Source organism: Haemaphysalis longicornis, unplaced genomic scaffold, assembly GCF_048455015.1.
Source record: "Haemaphysalis longicornis isolate Haplotype H1 unplaced genomic scaffold, Haemaphysalis longicornis Haplotype H1 scaffold_7, whole genome shotgun sequence".
NCBI classification, from domain to species: domain Eukaryota; kingdom Metazoa; phylum Arthropoda; class Arachnida; order Ixodida; family Ixodidae; genus Haemaphysalis; species Haemaphysalis longicornis.
In genome coordinates this window covers 166679785-166700201 of record NW_027526422.1, presented here as the reverse complement: position 1 = coordinate 166700201, position 20417 = coordinate 166679785, and the positions used below count along the sequence as shown (strand labels likewise).

Genomic DNA, 20417 nt, shown 5'->3' with positions numbered 1-20417 from the left:
CGCAGTCAAAGGGGGCGCTCAGGGCGTCCTGTACTATTCAGGCGCTTTTGTGTCCGCGTCTCGAAATGGGCAAAGAGCAGCATAACAGCAGCAAATGTGGCGCAGAGAGCAGACAGCATGCGGTACAGATTGTCGTACGATCCCATGGTGTCTCGGAACACACCTGGAATAGAAAAAGAACGCCCCAGTGAGCATAAATACCTTAAGCTCCAAGCGAAAAGGCTAATAATAACCTTGACATAATAAAAGGCGAGCGTTGCTACTCGCTGGCCACTCGAAAATATCCCTATCACAGGAACTGACACTCGATAAACTAGAATTTTCCGTACCGCAATTACAACCCCGCAACAAATAGGGGTTCGTAGTTTATCGTCACCGCCGTTACTGCAGCGGTAGTAATTGTGATTACAGTGCTAGAAACATCTGGTTGCTTATACGCTACATAATCAATGCCGTTTCGATAAAGCAATTCAACCTTTCATTACGCATACCGCAAAGCTGAGTATGCCACCGAGACTAACAGTTCTGCAAACCGCTTGCGGTAAGCGAGATAGGCTTGTGTGGGAACGTAGTGTATTTTATCATGTTTAAATTATACTTGCCGTAAAAATCGACTCTAAAGAGCAGCGGCAGTTTCGAGCCCGCGTTGTAGCTTCCCATTGCATTCAAAATGAATGAACACGTGCGACGTTTCAAAATACTATAGACATTCTCATTGTAGCACACACGAAAGTCCTTCAAACGCCAGGTAGACTAATGATCGGTGCACTAACTAGCACGCTTTGATTCCCGCATTGCGTTGTCCTTCAAAGACATCGATAAGCGCGGCGTTACCCTGAACTGAAAAGAATTGCAGTAAACAAACCTGTCACGTTACCATCACTGGGCTAGGCTAGCCTTTTTTAGTTGCGTGTACTTATGGTAATAGCTTGGGCGAACCTGTTTTTCATCCATAGATGTACAAAAAAAAACGTCCCACAATGCTTAGCGGAAGAATTTGCGGCCTAACGCTCCTTTTATTGTTTGGCAGCCTCGGGATACCACCACCGTAAATCGCATCCCATTCTTTTCTGCTCCCTACTCGCCTCTGCAATCGCTTCACAGTCCACTTGACACTGCATGAACGCTTAGAAGCAGTGACACAGCGCATCTGAACGTGCCTTATGAACTGGGGGGAGGCGACCCTATAGGACAGCCCCTCGTCCCGCGTGGCTGAATAGCAGTCGCTGCACTACGTCGCTCGACTCTGCTCAAATCGCATTTCCCTTCCTTCCACTCCTCGCTGATCCTCTCCTTTCATCTCATAAAAGGCGTTCCGTGCCCTGCTGAACTTTTTTGCAGGCCACGGGAGTCTCGGACTGGCTATGATGCTGCCAGTGCTCTCCGTGCTAAGTGGGTTGTTGTTGTTGTTGTTGCTGTTGTTGTTGTTGTTGTTGTTGTTGTTGTTGTTGTTGTTGTTGCGCCTTTAGGTATGGCACATACCAAATCAGGGGATCGGCCAATCAACAGAGGATGGTTAAAATGAATGGAATTCTTAGCTAATCACGAGACGCTTAGGAAAGATAATTTAGACCGGTTGGAAAAAGTTCTGAGAAAAACAAACAAATCCTGAAAAATCAAAGCGAGGGTGACCAATCGCTATCATAAAGAGAATCGTTTTGAATTTTCAATGTAGCGCAGGAGGGCAGAGCATACATCCCGGCGGGAAAACCCCGTTTCGGATACCCCGAACGATAGTATAGCCGGCATTGTTAGGGATATCCCCAAACTGTATGTAAAGCGGCACCTCCAGGGACTGACGTCTCAGTCGGGAAAAACGTCGGCATGTCAAAAGGTAGTGTTCGACAGACTCGTCTTCGTTGCAATAGCTGCACAGAGCTGTTGGCGCCAGACGAGACCTGTGTAGATACCTATTTAACTTGGGTACTCGACAACGTAAGGCTGTAATAACCACCTCTAAGTTGCGTGAAGGGCACCATTCAGGTTTCTATGCGAATTTAAGATGATTCAAATCTCTTAATGATAATAAAACCGATTCTTGCTGTACTTGGAGTTTCATCATCCTACGGTACCTAGCTGCTGTTATTAAAGGTGTCGGCTCTACGACGTCTACTACAGGCCCAGAAAGTGTAATCCATCCTCTTTCTTCTTCTCCTTTTCTATCCTCTTGCCTTTCTATCCTCCTCCTAGACTCATTCTTGGCTGAGGTGCCCTCAACCCAATAAGCAGTTATCAGCTGGGTCATTTTCTATTTTCTCTTCGAGTAAAGAAACACAACTCCTCTCCCCCACCCAGAACGACAGCCGTCACTTTTGCCGACGTGGCCGTTCTGTTGCTTACGCAATACAAGAGCGAATCGTGCCATTATGCCGTCTAGCTACACCAATGGACCACATAGTAAGATGGCAATATCGTGCCCCGATGCGTCATATAAGTTAAGCCAACAAAAAAAAACCTGCGTTTATATTTCTGGGCTGGGCGGTTGCGTGTGCAGACTTCACTGGGTAACTATTGAGTGGAATACTAATTGCGTAGCAAATTTGACTAGCAAGGTACAACTAACATAGTTTGACAAATCCACTATTTGTGATTCCACTCGTTGAACTTCCACTCGGTCGGAAGGTATGCGGGACAACATAGAAAAAATGTACGACACATGTACGTTTACATGGTATAATTAAACCAAGGTGTGCTCATTTATCAACCTGACAACTAAGAGAATTTTACGACTCTACTATTTGTGATTCCTCTGGTCTCTTAACTGTGTGGAATTATGTGGGACAACCTCTAAAAGAAATTACCGAGAGGTGTATGTGCATACGTGGTATGTACATTTGCACCCAAGTGCATTCAGTGAAAAAAAAGAAACGTTAATACTAACCATTTAGAAAACCACTCAAAATCATTCCTTGAAGTTCCTGGTAAATTTCGCTATTCATTGGGATTTGACTAGTTAATAAATGGAATGAAATAAATGACAGCGCACCAATAAAACACCTTGGACATTCTTCAAAACTAAACCCCTAAACAGCCGAGAGCGTAAAATATGCTGATATTTCCGCGAAGAACGTTCTAACAATGCCTATTCCGTGACAACAAAAGGAAAGTCTACATTATACACGAGAAAGGGAAGTTTCCTTGTTGGGTCATAGTAGCGAATGAAAGGGTACCTTTAATTTTATCTCTCGAACAGCCCACAAATCCTCAAATCCGGGACGTTTCCTTCCACAGGGTGGGGGAAACGTGATCTTATGTAACGTTTGTAATGTAATGTAATATGTAATACCCCCTTATGTAATACCCCCCAGTGGGGTCCTTAAGGAAATAAAAATGAATGAATGCCTTAATATTTCTAGAATTTTAGAAAGACCGGTGTGTCCATGGTTTTCTCTACTTGCTCTAAAACTCGTACCAATATCATTGCAGAGCGCCAGGGACGTAGGGGGGGAGGGGGTCTGTGTCAGAAAAACCGCCCTCCTCCACCCCCCCCCCCTCAAATTTTCTGTGTGCAGAATTCCTTCCTTTCCGTGGTGTTCTTTCCTCCCACGATATGTACACACCGTATTCATAAATAACAACGCAACAATCAAAATAAGAAGAGCGTTGGTTTCTTGACAAAAATGGTTTCTCAGAGCCCTGTATGCGCTCGTATTTTTAGTACATATTACAGTAAACGAAACGACCAGCCCTTCGGCTTTACTGAAGCAGAAAAAAAAATGGCTGAGATAATGTTTGGGTGCGGGCTCTCTTTCTTTTCGTTTTTTTACCACCGGCGTATAAAAACCCTCGGAAAATATTTCTGGCTACGCCACGGCAGAATGATCTTTACGTGTAGTACCACATTAAGCAAGGAATGCTCAATGAGTAACACAATTTGTTCAGATTGCTATTGACTACACTTTTTTTTAAGTAATGCATAGACCAAATTCCGGCATTCATCTGTTTCCGTAAGGAAAAACGTGCCACTCCATTATGACAACTTCATGCCGTGCATAAATAAATCCTTCCAACAGATGATCTGCTTCGTAATGCCACCTTAACGAATACTGGGCCTCCTCGATTATCTGTCCTGGATCGTCCGCGGACTGCCCGAGACGCGATCCGGCGCACGATTTCTCCATGTATTATGGGACTTCCGGTCTGAAGGCAGTCCTCGGACTGCCCGCGGACCGTCCAGGACTGGTAAATCGAGGATCCCCACTGTAGCCTCACCTATTAACAGCGGCCCTCCGAAGGCGAACGGCAGCATGGCGATCCCCAGGATGCCCCAGCACACAGCCAGTCTCAGAACGCCCAAGTGGTCGCCCAGCAGCACGGGCTTCAATGTGAGCAAGCAGCCCATGGGAAAGCCCAGCGTCATAGCGGTGGCAATGACGTGCGAAAATTTGGTGGCATGTGGCATGGCCAGAAAGCAGGCAGCCGCAGCTATTAGACACAACGCCGCCAGGTGGGTGCGACGGAAGCCTGCGTGGTCCCACAAGATAGGCACGGTCAGTTGACCCAGAACTTCGGCCGCTGCCACGTACGTTATAAAAGGCTCCGCTTGATCTCTCGCGATGCCCTTGTCCATAGCATAATCAAGGACAGTCGATTCAAAGGTCTGCAGCGCGTACTCTGCAACCGTGAACGTCGCCACCAGCACGTACAACGTTGGATTTTTTATGAAGGCTAGGGTGCTATTGTCGATGTTTAAAATAGAGTCTTGTTCGAGCGAACTTCGTCTTTCTTTCCTACTGTTGACTTCGTAGTTTTCAAGATAAAATACCTTTTGCTCCTCTTTCCGATTATTGGCACAGGAATCTTTGCTGACCCCGTCCAGTGCAGGCGTGATGCTGCCAGGTATACCGTCCTCAAAATGCGTTTCGAAGTAGCACGGACTCAAGTTTTTTGACGGTAGGGTAACGCTGCGTTGCGTTCCTGGTGATCTTGTAGTGGTAATCTGACGGGTGCCCTGAACGTCCTTGCCATTTTCCAGTGCGACTTCAGAGGTGGCGCTCCCGATGCTGCTCAAAGTGGTAAGTGCTTCGGGCCCATACCCTACGTCGACGGAATCCCTTGAAGAATCGCATTGTTGAGGCCCCTTATCAGCCTCTCTTTTGCAACGGAGGGGCACAGACCTGGGGTTCTTCATGAGCATGGCTAAAGGAATCAAGTTGAGCGTGACGGCGCTTAGCAACAGCAGAGTACCTCTGACTTGGTACTCTCGTATAAGTGCCGACAATACAAGAGGAAAGCCTAGGGGGGCAACCATGGTACCCGCGTACTTGAATCCACTTGCGGTGGCACGGTACTTGTCGAAATATCCAATGGCGTAGAAGGACACAGAGAGGATGCCCATTCCTATTCCAAGGCCTGAAAAAGAATAAGATGCAATGTACACTTGCGGTCACCACTACCTGAATCACTAGCAGCGGGGTATGCTGCCTGGATAGACATAAATATTTGCCGGTTGACCATATGCAATTCATATGAGAGGGTAACTGGCAATAATTCGTTCATTCATTCTATTGTTTAACAACTAAATACCCAAAAACAAAAATTTGAACTATTTGCGAATATTTTGCTTAGTGGTTCAAACAATTTGAAGAAGATTCCCAACGCCATCATGAAGCACTTTGTTAAATCAAAAAATCATTATTTTACTCATTCGTTTCTCTATAAACAAAGGTATTTCAGCACCCGCAGAGGCTACAGTGTTATTCGGGCTAAGCATGGTTTAAAGCGAAAATTTCGCGTTTTTCGTGCAATCTGTGGGTGAGGTCTCATTTTTAAGACCATTTGCCAGTGCCTACGTTGCCTAGCGCAGCACGAAAAGTAACAAGAACGTATATATAGCCTGACTGAGACATCTCCCCGTTGCAATTATCCCAGCCACATCTGCTCCGCAATGACCGTTGCTGCGAAACAACAAAATGTTCTTTAGATACTGGCACCTTTCCATCTGTGTGGTCTAATCAAAGGTCGTGAATTTTACTGCTTGGCAAGAACACTTTTCTCCTCACACCAGTACACTGCTGGCCGACTATCTAATGCGTCCTAACAGAATCTATAATACCCGACAGGCATAACGCGTCCTTGAGAACTGTACACCGTATGTTGAAAAGGGAAAATTGAATAGTTTGTACCGTTAAGGGAGAGGTTTAGACGTTTTGCTCGGGGCGCATTTGTCATGCGATGCTTCACCAATCCAGCCAGAGGGACCAACAAATGGCCTGCGTACATTCATTATCATCACCATCATCATCAACAGCCTACCCAGGTCCGCTGCAGGACGAAGGACTCTCCCATTGACCTCCAACCGCTCGTGTCCTGCGTACATCAAGTCCGTTCTTTTATCCAGATTTTTTTTATTTCATTCCTTTATCGTGTTATTGGCCTTCCCGTTCTTCTACTCCCATATCTTGGTATCCACTCTGTTATCCCCGTGGTACACCGGTTGTCATATCTTCTCTCATGGCCAGCCCAATTCCATTTCTTTTTCTTTGTTTCAACTATGATATGATCTATATATACTCGAGTTTGCTCCCTGATACAGGAAGCTACTTTTCTGCCCCTAAATGTTACTCCGATCATTATTCATTCCATGGCCCGTTGAGCCGACCTAAGTTTGTTTTGTAGTTGTTTAGCAAGGCGCCGAGTTTCTGCTCCATATGTCATCAGCGGCAGGATGCATTGGTTGTATACACTTCTTCTGAGAGACAAAAATCGCTTACTTTTCAGTATTTGGGAGTGTTTTCAGGAAGCACTCCAACCCATACCTATTGTGCGCCGGTTTTGTCTCTCAAGATTGGGGTCAGCTCTGACAACCAGTCCGAACAGTAGTCGCGAAAATGCCGACCAGTGTATGTAATTGCGCCAACAAAGCCATAGCAACCGTCGTTACCAATGGCAAGGAGATATGCAGTAAAGTATCTACAAATTATCTTATAACGATGTTTGTAGCTCCGCTGAATATTTACACTCGCAGGACGGAGCAGACTTGAATTTCTTCCGCTGCCTTACTCGATCGACGATGCACTGGCGTAAAAGGCTACTGCTTCGCGAATCTCGCACGATAGAACGCTCATCATATGGAATGGTTGCAAGGAGCAGCTTCTCAGTTACCGACGCCTACGCCGGCGTTCTCCTCAAAAGACACTGAATTATTTCGCCCCAAATATTCCGCCCGGCGAGGAAAAAGGCCAGCGCTCCTTGAAGCTAAAACCACCAACGGCCGACACAGCCGCAACTGTTACGATCTTTATGGACCGTTACGGTGTATACCTCTGATGAACTAAGACATTGCCCGACGATGTCAGTCATGAAGAACCTAGGATTAGAGATTTAAGATGGCACAGCTTGGCGCAAAATGAAACTCCCTCGTGTTCGCACACGTAGTCAGTCTTAAGTGTATCTGTGAACGTTTGTCTTAACATGAGTTGCCTGTTACTGTTCTCTTGTACAGCCGCCACAAACCAGGGACGACAGACTGAGTTGAACATGTTGATTGTACTTCTTCGGCAACTCAGCAGCATACATCTCCGTACGACTGCCACCCACCCGCAATTGAATGGGCTCTTTGAACTATTTCCGCGTCGCTTGAAAACAGCGTTCACTCTCACGGTTCTCCCGCTGAAGGGGTGCATTACCTGCCTCTCACCGTTGCTGGCATCCGAACAGCGCTCAAAGACGGACTTCTGTGCCCTTGCCCTGCGCTTGTGCTTGGCACACAGCCCCGCTTACTCTGCGACCCACCCGACTCGCAATCACGTTGAAGGTGTGTTAGGCTAGCTAATTTTGCGTCAACCTTCTTTGGTGCCACTCTGGCGTCCGTGTCTAGGACTAACAACACGCTTCTATGTTTCGATGTTTAAGGGGGCTTCTCGAAACCCTTTGCAAGTGCACTACCGCGGCCCTTACCAAGTTCTCGAGCATCGCGAGGGACCCCTTGTGATTTCATTTGATGGGTGTTCTGTCATAGTTCAAAAGGGTGGCATGTTGGGCTAGTTGGTGGTTTTCAGATGCAATGGAAGGAACAGCGCACATTCTAACAAAGGACGACAGAGTAACACACCACAAGCGCTGACTATCAACTGATGGTTTTATTGCAAGCTGCGGAAAATAAATAGCACAGTTACAGGGGGGAAAAATGCAACAAGTGCGCACAAAGAGATAAGAGAAGGATGCCCAGCTTGTCAAACTATTATGACGTCGCTGAATTTATCACCCATCCACTTTTCTCTGGCCTCCAAGAATGCGATTTCCTTTGGCGTGATAGCTAACGAGAGCACACTAACACATTTATCGCCAGCTCTTTCAATCATTGCAGCTTCAACAAGTTCCCTCGTGGTCTGGTTCCTGCTCTTAAAGATAACTGTTGTGTCATCGAACACGGGGATTCGACCAGCACAAAGCAGGCAGTCACGTACGTGCTGCCACGCGTGGCCTCGTGAAGAACGACGGACATTGTAGTCATGTTCTTTCAGCCGTTCATTCAAGCATCGGCCTGTCTGGCCTATATATTCCTTGCCACAGGCCATAGGGATCCGGTACACAACGCCGCTTTCGCATTCAGTGAATTTTTTCTTATGACTGGTACTACACTTGGTTTTTTCTTTGCGGACAGGGTTGCTTCTTTTACTTAGCTGAGATAATTTGTTAGGTGCCGAAAATACAACTGTAACTGTGCTGTAACTGTGCTATTTATTTTCCGCAGCTTGCAATAAAGTCATCAGTTGATAGTCAGCGCTTGTGGTGTGTTACTCTGTCGTCCTTTGTTAGAATGTGCGCTGTTCCTTCCATTGCATCTATCATAGTTGCCCTTCAGCACCTGAAATTTGCGTCCCACCGCATTTCTGTTTCAACGCTGTAGGTGGTCTCTGCTCTCTCTATTGACACAGACCTCCATCAGCCCTCTTCCCCCAAAGGCGTCGCAAAGCATCGTTGGCCATTTTACCACCACATCTGTCTCGAATACACGCTCCCTGGACATTGGCCTTCTAGCCGAGGGGATCTACTGCGTGACAGCGGCCTTCTACTGTCGCCTGCTCTGTTGAAGCGTGGCAATCTTTGCATGCTCTCAAGCTGACGGATGGACGCTTGGGGCTTTTGCCTGCTGCCATTCCTAGAAAATGACTTTCCTAACAACTGGCTTCTGCAGTCCTTTCCATTGAGTTTCTACAAAAATAAGAAAGTATCGCTTAGCTGAAGTGGTAATACGGCAGAAAGCTTCTCGAGTTTTTTTCCCGAAGCTTTCAGCGATGGTGTTTTTTATCGCCATTTATCAGTTTTCGTCCTGCACACAGAAGAGAACGATAAAGCATGACGGTTTGTGGAGTGGTCAGGGGCGGCCGTAATGCTACTAAAAAGCGGCCGCTATACATCAACGCCGGAAACGAGTGCGTCTTACGCATTTCCTTGCACACCTGTGCCTCTCTAAAAATTTGATATGTCGCAGGTCGCTGAGAAAATAAAGAAATTGTAAGACAATGTGGCTGAGGTTACAAATGTTTTATTATGCGGCCCATTCAACATCAGCAATGCCAATAAATTCCTCAAATAAATGGAATGCTTACATTGAAAGCAGGGGCATTCACATACCAGCCGGGAATCATAATGGACTGGACGACACCTCCGGGAATTTGCAAGTAGTGGGTATTTATCGGCATACAAAGTGCTGGTAATTGTTGCCCATTGAGTATTGAATCCCCAAAAGAAAACGCGCCGGAACGCTGAAATTTATTACAGCAAAATAAAGCCAACTATCGGCACGTATTGACAACGAAGCTCGTAAACAAGTAGACCGAGACTATACGCACGGCGTTCTGCAATTCAAATGGAATGGCTATGCCCGCGGCGTCCGAAATATAAACACTGTTTTTGCGCACGCTCTGTGGATAGCCTCTCAAAACTGCAATAACTTGACTGATTGCTTGAAAAAAGGGAGTTCCCCAATTGCAGAGCCATGTTTTAGGTACCCTTTTCCGAAAGTGGCCTAAAACCACTCCACTGCACTCCAGGTACCACTGCACTCCCGTTACGAAGAATAGTGCTGCGAAATATAACAAATTGATTGACTGCTTTAGAAAATCTGGCACCGTAAAAAAGGAAAAAAATACTGAGGAGGTAGAATTTTAACCCAGATGCTCTGTCCAGAAGTCGGGGGTTACGTTTACACTATGATGGCAAGCGGATAGGTCTTCGCAAGCGGTGCCGAAGAACACATGGGTTCCTGCGTGTAGCAATTACGCGCAGACTACGCGATATTGAGAGTATAGCCCTAGTCATAGAATTGTGTCACAAATATCAAGTAGCGAACTGAAAAAAAATCGAGAAGAAATAATTTCATACCACGAAGTCTACCGGAGTTGTTCGCTTTTTATTGCTTATTTGATGCACTTTTTTGCATGGAGATGTCCCAAGCTTTGATTTCGTCAGCAGCTTTAATGATTACACTTTCCATGGTTTTTTTTGTAGGGGCTGAAGTACATGCATTGTAGAGGCAGCTCTTGTTTTACTATTTTGGGCGGCCGTTGATCTACGGTAAACCGTCCGGAGTCAATTTTTTCACCGAAACTAGGCTTATACCCTTTAACATGTCAGTTGCAAGCATCATGTAGTTACCCTCTATTAGATCAGCAGCTGTGACAGTTACATGTTGTAAATCCCTTTGCAAAATTTACAACTCCCGCATTTTTTGTAGCTGTGCGGTTGCTACTTTGTGGCGGCCACCAATATGTGGTAACCCGAGTGTCGCCAATTTCTTCACTTAAACTCTGGTTTTAGTTTTTGAAACATGATTTGGGCCGATGAAACTAGCGAAAGAAGGAATAAATATAATGCGAGCATTCGCGACCACATTCCCGGCGGTGGAGAACTCCAGTGGACAATTCCCGCACCTCGTCTTCATCTGTACATGCTCATCAGCACCAGCCATGCGGCACTGTTCTATCATCTTCTACGGACATGATCATCATCACCGTATCTTCTGGGGTGCTTGCTGCTCGTACGCCTTAGTAAACGCCGTTCCTAGCCCTTGTCTCTCCATAATTTTTTTTATATAATAGACCAATAAGTTTGGAAGGAACGCTTGAAATATTTCACCATAGAACATGAAGAACACAAAACACCAGTAAGAAGATGCCCGTTCACTAGCTTTGTATCTGTTGGTGCGCCCTAAGAGCTGGTTAGGAGATAATAGACTGTCCATACTCACCGTTGAGTACTCCTAGTGTAATGCTCATCCAAAAGATGTCGGGGACAAAAGCTGAAGCCACTAGAGATGCGGAGTTCAGCAGGCACCCTAAGAGAGCTATTTGGTAAATAGAAAGTTTTTTCTGCAACAAGCTGACCAGCAAACCTGCATGTAAAACAAAAAAAAACGATAGCGCGCATTTTATTAGTGACCTATTTGTTACATACACTGTTACCAATTAGTTACATTTGGAGGCGCAACTCTATGCGACCTCTAGAACGAAATTAACCATGTAGTGCTGGGGGGGACAAATTGAGTCCGAAATGGGATTGATAGTGGCATCCCAATGAACGAGCCCTTTGAAAAAAAGCGTTTGGCTTCTGAGAACCACAATATTTTCACGCTTCACGTCTCTTTAAACTCACACTTATTTATCAATTGCTAGTTCAAGCCTCTAACTGGCCGCGTTCTCCGCATGTATTTGGATGGTGCCAAATTTACGACGGCGACTATTCCCAGCCCTCTGCCGACGTCTCCTAAGGACACATCAGCGGTTCTCCTCCAAGTTGCCATCGTAGGCCGTGATAATCCGTAAACAAACTCTATTGGAAGTCATGCCGAAGCAAGTTACCAGCGCGAGCAGCCACAACAGGGTGAGATAGGGTAGCCTGCTGTACCAGTTTCTCAAGGCTGAATTTCATTTCATTTATTTCATTTATTGCATCCTTAAAGGCCTGAAGGCATTACATAAGGGAAACCCAATCATGTATAATAAGTAGGCGCGAAACAATGAAAAGAAAACACACAACATCCAGCGTGCGTGTTGTCTTTTCTTTGCTTCGAGTCTACGTCTTATTTTTAGCTTGTTTTCCCAAAGTACCAACTGAAGGAAGTCACACGGCATTATCATGATAATAAAATAAGAACTATTTGGCGGAGAAGTTCTGCTATTCAGGCAGCTTCGCTAATTTCTTCCTCCTGCTCTAGGCACTAACTCAGTGCCATTTTCCACATTGTGTGGCCGCACGTCTCTATTTCGGACCACTTTTCCAGCCGGGAGGCTGGCTCGCAACAATCAACTTTTCAATTTTTTTTTTTTCAGGTAATAAGGTATGCTTCTTTACAATTCAGGTTTTCGTACTTCCCATATCCGCTGCTTTCAACTAAAGTAATTCCGCAAGAACTTCCATGTTCGCCCGCGATTTTAGCGTGCCCCGATTGTAACGCGCAGGTAACTTTACTGGGGAAAATTTGAAAAAAACTTGACGTTGATTCTACCGCACCGATGGAAAAAACACGAAACCACGTGCAGTCTTGGTCAAAATTTTCTAGGCCACGGTGACCGTGGCTGGAGCAGGCGCGCGGCCAAGCAGGGGCGCTGCGGTTGCATCTGTCGGCTGGTTGCACGGCTAATGAGTGTGAAGGGAACTTTCGCTCTTGCTTTCGTAGTGTGGATGGCGTGGCAAGTACTGCGCGAAGTGCCTGCCCTGAAGCGAAGTGCACCTGTTCTGAAAAACCAGCCGCGCGCTGCACTTATCGCGCCAGCCACACTACGAAAGCTAGAGCAAAATTTCCCGTCGCTCTGTTTAGCCACGCAACCACCCGACAGATGCAACCGCAGCGTCCCTGCTTGGCCGCGCGCCTGCTCCGGCCACGGTCACCGTGGCCTACAAAATTTTTACAAAGACAGAAGGCTGGCATACGGCTTTTTTTTTTCGTTGAACGCAAGCGGGGCCGTTAAAATCTCCTGCTTCATAAACTCGTCTTTTCAGCTCCGGCTGGCTTTAAAACTGTACATGACTTTAGAGGAGAACATTGGAAGTGTTGGCTATTTCAGACGCCTTGACATTCACTTTAGACGTGACAGGCCGCGCATCGGGCTTCACATTCGCGCTCCACAAATCTTGGAGCCCGATTATAACGCGCACAGAAGTTTGAAGGCCACCTTTAGCGAAAAAAGGTGCGCCTTAGAATCTTGCAAATACGGTGTTCTCCCAGTCTCAAGACTAAGCAGGCACTCTGTACCCAAAATTTTCAGAATTTTCATCATGCCATTTTCTCGATAACTCCATAATGCGGGTTTACTTCGTGAAACTACCCACCAGTTTTTAACGCGAAAGTAAAAACTACTCGATTGCGGAAAAATCTGTCGTCCGGCATCGGCGTGATGAGCGATGGTCCCGAAAATGGCCGGTGAAGCAAGGACTATAAAAGTCGAGAAAATTGGGGGGAATTCGTGTGTGACTCTCCAACCCGCGGCTGACGGAGGCGATTCCAACTCAAACAAGAGTCCAGTGATCTGCATCACGGCAGGCCCTAGGCTGCAGCTAACTCAGGGTGGACCTAGTAAATACGTCGTAGACTTCGACGTAAAAGTGTGCGTTGCAGACATGTACTGAGGCCTACATCAGTACTTTAAGGGGGGACTCGGCTGACCACGTTTCTATGGGATGGATTAATTCCGTACCCACGGGCCTAAAAACCATCGTGCACAAATATGAAAAGCTTAGCGAATCCATAGAAATTTTACTGAAGGTCTAGTTTATTTTAGAAATATGCCACTTGTTTACTGAAATAAGAAATATCCAACGAAACACATTTTGGCTTATGTATTTTTCACTAGACGACGCTAGCTCTCTAGCAAGTGAGAGTTGTATATTTATATCAGTACAGAAGAGACATATTTGTAAAATAAGCAAACTAAGCCATTAGAAACAATTCTATGAATCTGTTAAACCACTGGTATTGGTGTGATTCGATGCGATGAGATTTTAAAGGGGGGGGAGAAGGGGAAAAAGAGCCCAAAACTGTCTGGCGTGGGGTGCCAATACCTTATCAGGCCGGTGGGGACTGGGAAAGGGAACGTAAAGGAGGGTGGTAGCGGGAAGTACAAGGAGAAAAATCTAAAAGGTAGGTGATAGAGTTTAGAATTTAGGGATGGCGGCAACTGATCTGCGAGAACGCAGAAAGAACGCCGAGTGAAAGGGTTGCCGGAGAGGCGAAGGAAAAAGCAACGGCGGCTAGAGATAGAGGTCAGTGACAGGGGGAATGCGGAAAAGGTGCTTATAGGAGTACCTCGCCCCCGGTGGATATGGCGGTGCGCAGGCGAAAACCGCCAAGGCACAGGGGGAGGGTGAGACGAGGCATGATGCCTGGCGGAGATGGCTGGCTAAGGAATGTTACCCTCGCTTAAAAGGAAAGGAAAATAAAAATAAAAAGAAAAGTGGCTGGGGCAGCTCGGGAGGTCCCGCAGAGGGAAGGGGGAAGGGGGGAGGGCGAAATAGGATTTAAGCCGTAGGTCATGTAGCGGTACGTCCCGCAGGAATGTTAACGGGCGAGTCCCCCCTTCAGCACATTAATTCTTACAAAAATGTTTTGTTTTGGAAACGTTTGTTTAACAGAGCTTGCAAAACATATAACCGGTTGCATTAACATTTGTGTAATGATTATGCAGCCTTGTAGGTTCCGTTTTCTTTATCACGTGTATTTGTTCTTTTCCTTTTTCTTTTCCCCATATGTTCTCATGGAAATATGAACCCATACTCAATTATCTTCAGTGAGCCTGTAAAATCATCATCATCATCATCACCAGCCTATCTACGCCTACTGCAGGGCAGAGGCCTCTCCCATTATTCTCCAATTACCTCGGTCCTGTGCCAACTGTGACCAATTTATCCCCGAAAACTTCTTGATCTCATCTGCCCATTTAACTTTCTGCTGCCCCCTGCAACGCTTGCCTTCTCAAAGGATCCACTCTGCTACCCTTAATGACCAGCGGTTATCTTGCCTTCGCATTACATGCCCTGCCCACGTCCATTTCTTCTTCTTAACCTCTACTAATATGTCCTTAACACGTGTTTGTTCCCTGACCCACTCCGCTCTCTTCTTGTCCCTTAATGTTACACTTATCATTTTCCGCTCCATTGCCCGCTGAGTCGTTCTCAATATAAGTTGAACCCTCTTAGTTAGCCTCCAAGTTTCTGCCCCGTAGGTGAGTACCGGTAAGACGCAGCTGTCATACACTTCCTTCTTCGGCGACAATGGTAGGCTGCTATTCATTATCCGAGAATGTCTGCCATATGCACCCCACCCCATTCTGATCCTTCTAATTATCTCTGTCTCATGGTTGGGATCTTGGGTCACAACTTGGCCAAAGTAGATATATTCGCTTACCACTTCCACTGCCACGCCACCTATCTCAAACCGCTGTGCTGTCCCGAGGTTATTGATCATTACTTTAGTTTTCTGCATATTAATTTTCAGGCCCACGATTCTACTCTGTTCGTCCAGTGCGGAAAGCATGCTTTGCCATTCGTCCCCCGAGTTTCTTAGCAAGGCAACGTCATCAGCAAATCTGAGGTTTCTGAGGTATTCTCCATTAACCCTTACTCCCACCTGTTCCCAATCCAACGTTCTGAATACTTCTTGAAAACATGCTGTGAATAACATTGGAGAGATTGTGTCTCCTTGTGTGACACCCTTCCTTATAGGTATTTTACTGCTCTCCTTATGGAGGATGATGGTAGCTGTGGACCCAATGCAGATATCCTCTAGTATAATTACATAATGCTCATCTACCCCCTGGTTCCGTAATGCCTGAATGACTGCTAGGGTTTCGACCGAGTCCAATGCTTTCTCATAATCTATGAAGGCTATATATAGGGGTTCAGTATACTCAGCGCACTTCTCTATCACCTGATTGATCGTGTGAATATGGTCCATTGTTGAATAACCTTTACGGAACCCTGCTCGTTCTTTAAGTTGACTGAAATCTAAGGTTGCAGAAATTCTGTCAGCGATTACCTTGGTAAGTACCTTGTAGACGACTGACAGTAAGCTGATCGGCCTGTAATTTTTCAAGTGCTTCATGTCACCTTTCTTATGGATAAGAATGATGTTCGCGTTCTTCCAAGATTCCGGTACCATTGCGGTCATTAGGCATTGCGTATACAGGTTTGCCAGTTTTTCAAGTACAACTTCTCCGCCATCCTTCAAGAGGTCTGCTGTTATCTTATCCTCACCAGGTGCTTTGCCCCCTTTCATTTCTTTCAAAGACTTCCTTACTTCTTCGGTCGTTACTGGTGGGATGTCTATCTCCTCTGAACTACTGTCTCGTTCGGCATTATCCCGGATGTCCCGGCTACTGTACAGATCCCTATAGAGCTCCTCGGTCACTGTCACTATTTTATCCCTATTTGTGATGACATTGCCTTGTTTATCTTTAAGTGCATACATCTGATTTTTCCCCACGCCAAGACCCCTCTTCACTGCTTTCAGGCTATACCTCCGTTCTCTACAGCGTATTCGATCCTCTCCATATTATACTTCCGTATGTCAGCTGTCTTACGCTTATTGATTAACTTCGAAAGCTCCGCCAGTTCTATTCTGTCAGCTGCGGTAGAGATTGTCATGTTTTGCCATTTCCTAATTAGATCTTTCGTCTCTTGTGAGAGTTTACCAGTATCCTGTCTAGCCATTGTGCCCCCGACTTCTACTGCACACTCCGTGATAATGCGTGTAAGGCTGTCGCTGGCTTCCTGTGTCGTAAGCTCGGCTTCCTCGTTAAGAGCTGAATATCGGTTCTGCAGCGCGATCCTGAATTCTTCTACTTTACGTCTTACTGTTAGCTCATTTATCGGCTTCTTTCGTACTAGCTTTTTGCGGTCCCTCCTCAAATCTAGCCTAATTTGAGATCTTACCATACGGTGATCACTACACCTTACCCTTCCGAGCACTTCCACATCCTGCACGACGCCAGGGTTATCGCATAATATGAAGTCTATTTCATTTTTATGCTCCCCAGTCAGGCTCCTCCAGGTCCACTTCCGACTCTCCCATTTACAGAAGAAGGTATTCATTATGCGTAGGTTATTCCGTTCTGCAAACTCAACTAGTAGGTCCCCCCTACTATTTCTACAGCCCAGATCATAGTTCCCAACTGCCTTGTCTCCAGCCTGATTCTTGCCTACTTTAGCATTGAGGTCCCCCATAACTACGGTATACTGTGTTTTTACTTTAGCCATTGCCGATTCTACATCTTCATAGAAGCGTTCCACTACTTCGTCGTCGTGGCTGGATGTGGGCGCGTAGCCCTGCACCACCTTGAGCTTGTACCTCTTATTGAGCCTAATTACAAGACCTGCTGCCCTTTCGTTAATGCTATAGTGTTCGTCTATGTTGCCTGCTATGGTTTTATTGACTAGAAATCCCACTCCCAGTTCTCTTCTGTCCTCTAGACCACGGTAACATAGGACGTGTCTATTTTTCAGCACCGTAAAGGCTTCGCCTGCCCTCCTAACCTCGCTAAGCCCTATTACATCCCAATTAATGCCCTGTAATTCCTCGAACAACACCTCGAGACTCGCTTCGCTAGATAAGGTTCGAGCGTTAAGCGTTGCCAGGTTCAGATTCCATTGGCGGCCTGTCCGGATCCAGGGATTCTTAGCACCCTCTTTTGCGTCGCAGGTCTGACCGCCGCCGTGGTCAGTTGCTTCGCAGCTGCTGGGGACTGAGGGCCGAGGGTTAATTGGCGTATTCATGGGAGGTTGTGGCCGTTAGTACACCAGGGTGGCCAATCCTGCTCTGGTGAGGGAGTGCATTACCGGCAATGGTTGCCGGGGTCAGGCCGCACCCCAAGCCCCTTTGTGCAATTCCATCAATACGCGGATTTTTTTTTTAATCCGGTGGGAATTGTCCGGCACCTGGATTCGAACCACGGTCCTTCTGCACGCGAGGCGGATGCTCTACCTCTACGCCACCGCTGCACATATCTGCCTGTAAATCGCTGCCTGTAACATACACATCGCTGCCTGTAAAATAGTAAACAAATAATAATTACCGAAATTAGAAAAGTTGCAAAGTGCGTTCACGCTCATAGCGTAAACATCACTGTACAAGCAGCGCTTTTTCCAACCTGACAGGTGGGACGCTATTTCGCTGAGGTTGAGCGGCCAGCTGGCGCTCTGGTGGCTGATGCTGAATTCCTCCATGAAAGCAACGTAGAAGAGGGCGCCGTTTTTGAAGAAGATGCACAGGACCAATGCTGAGAACAGGCACAGTGGAAGAAGGCCCCAGCAGCGGTCGATCTTCGCGAACGGAAGCGTGCGAATTTCGTCTTCCATGGTGCCGTCGATGGCCACTGCACGAGAGCGGCAAAGGTACGAATGCATTGCATTGAAAGGGAGGTAAGTCGATGTGTCTTTTTGGCGGGGGTGGATCGTATACGAGATTTTCGATAGTCAAAAAAGCGAAGCAATAGTTGTGAATTCGAGTCCTCTGATTATTTCATGTACCTTGACCAGTAACGTGCATCTTGAGCATTACACACATTGTGCGAGTCATATCGCAAAGTTGGTATGGGCTCCGTAGCACTGTTTGTATTCGGATGGTAAAGAAGTTCAGTTAACCATGCACCTGGGACTATGAGCGTAATAAAACACTGTACAACAAATGTTTTATTCTAATAAATGAAACTTTATTCAGAAATTTCGAAACAGTTCGTTTAAAAGCATTGGTCAAAATCCATGACCGTGTAGCGCAGAAAAACGGAGAATCACACGAAGAGGTTTTTGTGCTTGTCCGTTTTTTTTCTTCTTTTTTTGTACTTCACGAAGTCATTGGTAACCGACACCAACTAGCCAAACCCAAACTGTGCGCCGTCATGAGCCCTATGCTGTATAGATATCATGTGAGTTCCTTTTCCACTGCAGACATTATCCTAAGCCTGTTACCCAAGTGGCACAAAATGTCTTCAAAACGTAGATCTGGCAGATACATTGGTCGAAATGAATTTTCGCAATTCATCGAACAGGCGCACTTTGGAATTTCTGCTTTTTGTGGGCGCTATTGTAGTCGTGTTCTCGACGTAGGGAACGGTACCGATTTATTTGGTCCGGACAATTCGCCGAAACAACTTTTTCTGAAAGACCATTTTCGCTGCGGGGGGAGCGGGGGAGGGGGGTAATAGGGGCACAAATGGCATCTCATGGGCGAGGGGATGGGCTGCAGCGCATGCGCAGGTCGCTATGGTAGGCACACAGGAAAAAAAATTCCCGCGCCTTCCCGCGAGGGGAACACGAGTAAATGCGGAGCATTGGGGCCTCAGTACTGATTGAAGGCAGTGTTGCTTCCATCGCTTCTTCCGTGATGCTGGAGTAGCAGACACGAGTAAACGTGGGCGCGAGCGTCAACCAAGGAAGGAAGGAGCAACGCAGTGACTGAAACACGAGCGACCGCTAGCCGCTATATTTGCAGCGCGCGCAGTAGAGGGAGAGCAGTACGGGGGGAGAGCACGCATGCGCAAGCAGCGCGCGCCCTTCCACGCCCCACCGCGCTGCTATCACGCACCTGTTACGCCGAGACCGCGACGGAGCGAACGGGCTGACTACGACGCATGCGCGCGCCAGCTGCTGTTGAGAGAGAGGAGGGAAGGAGAGGCGCACCTGCTGCGGACGCGGAACTGTTGACACCGTCCGACGCAGGAACAGGCGAGGCTAAGAAATGCTCTGCATTTAAAATCAGTCCTAAGCACTGCAATGGACGACGCATTTCGCGCGAGCGCTCTGCAAGCAACGCATCCGGTCGCGGCCCGGCCACGAAACAAAAAGCCATTTCTGGTGACGGCGTACTGACATTCGCTAATTTGGTCACGTTAGTGAAAAACCCATGTGGTGTTTTAGTTTTTTCAGTTTTGATTACGTGCGGAATAATTATGCAATGCCTTCGGATTTATTTGAAAGGTGCAGTTGTGTTTTGTTGGAATGAACGGGTCTGGAGCATGTCCCACCAAACCGCCCCGCGTGTTGCAAGCGGGACGCGAAAGATAAATCCGTGCTTGAAATTGTATCCACCTTACCCTTCACATTTTTATGCCTGTTCTTGGTCGTGCTGTTATTTAACGGCTATAATGTAGTGTTTTCGCGCGGCCGGTCAGAAATGTAAGCGTCGTTCCGGATGCATAAAGGCGGGAAAAGTCGTTGGCTAGTATATATTGCTTCGCAGCCAAGCTAGTATCGCCTGTTTGTTGCTGTGTTTGACGTGCTTGCTTGCTGGCTCTGGGGAGGTATTCGCGTTATCAATGCTAATCGTGACATGTTTAGCGGCTGCTGTGGCGTGACGCACTTGCTTTGTTCTGAGTAAAGGTATCTTTCAAGCTCTTCTCGCCTTTGCACTACAAAAGTCCCGGCCGCGGCGGCCGCTTTTATGATGGAGGCGAAAAGCAAAAACGCCCGTGTGTACGAGATTT

At 46.8% G+C, this 20417-nt stretch overlaps 1 protein-coding gene across 1 annotated transcript; it reads right to left on the bottom strand.

Annotated features, from left to right (window-relative positions):
• Positions 1–18502, bottom strand: LOC144144825 (monocarboxylate transporter 12-like). The gene is made up of 5 exons (XM_077676335.1): positions 18466–18502; positions 18087–18311; positions 11195–11338; positions 4213–5352; positions 1–163 (listed from the first exon to the last, which is right to left on the bottom strand). The coding sequence occupies exons 1-5, from the start codon at positions 18500–18502 to the stop codon at positions 6–8; spliced, it is 1704 nt and encodes a 567-aa protein (XP_077532461.1). The 3' UTR covers positions 1–5.
• Positions 18503–20417: the final 1915 nt, after the last annotated feature.

What these genes read in the sequence shown, in the direction of transcription:
- LOC144144825 (XM_077676335.1), bottom strand. Translation starts at nt 18,502, where the DNA reads ATGTGTGTAATGCTCAAGATGCACGTTACTGGTCAAG. An exon ending in TACACTAGGAGTACTCAACG is followed by an intron (nt 5,353 to 11,194) that starts GTGAGTATGGAC and finishes ATTCTTTTTCAG; the next exon opens with GCCTTGGAATAGGAATGGGC. An exon ending in CGGAGGGCCGCTGTTAATAG is followed by an intron (nt 164 to 4,212) that starts GTGAGGCTACAG and finishes TTTCTATTCCAG; the next exon opens with GTGTGTTCCGAGACACCATG.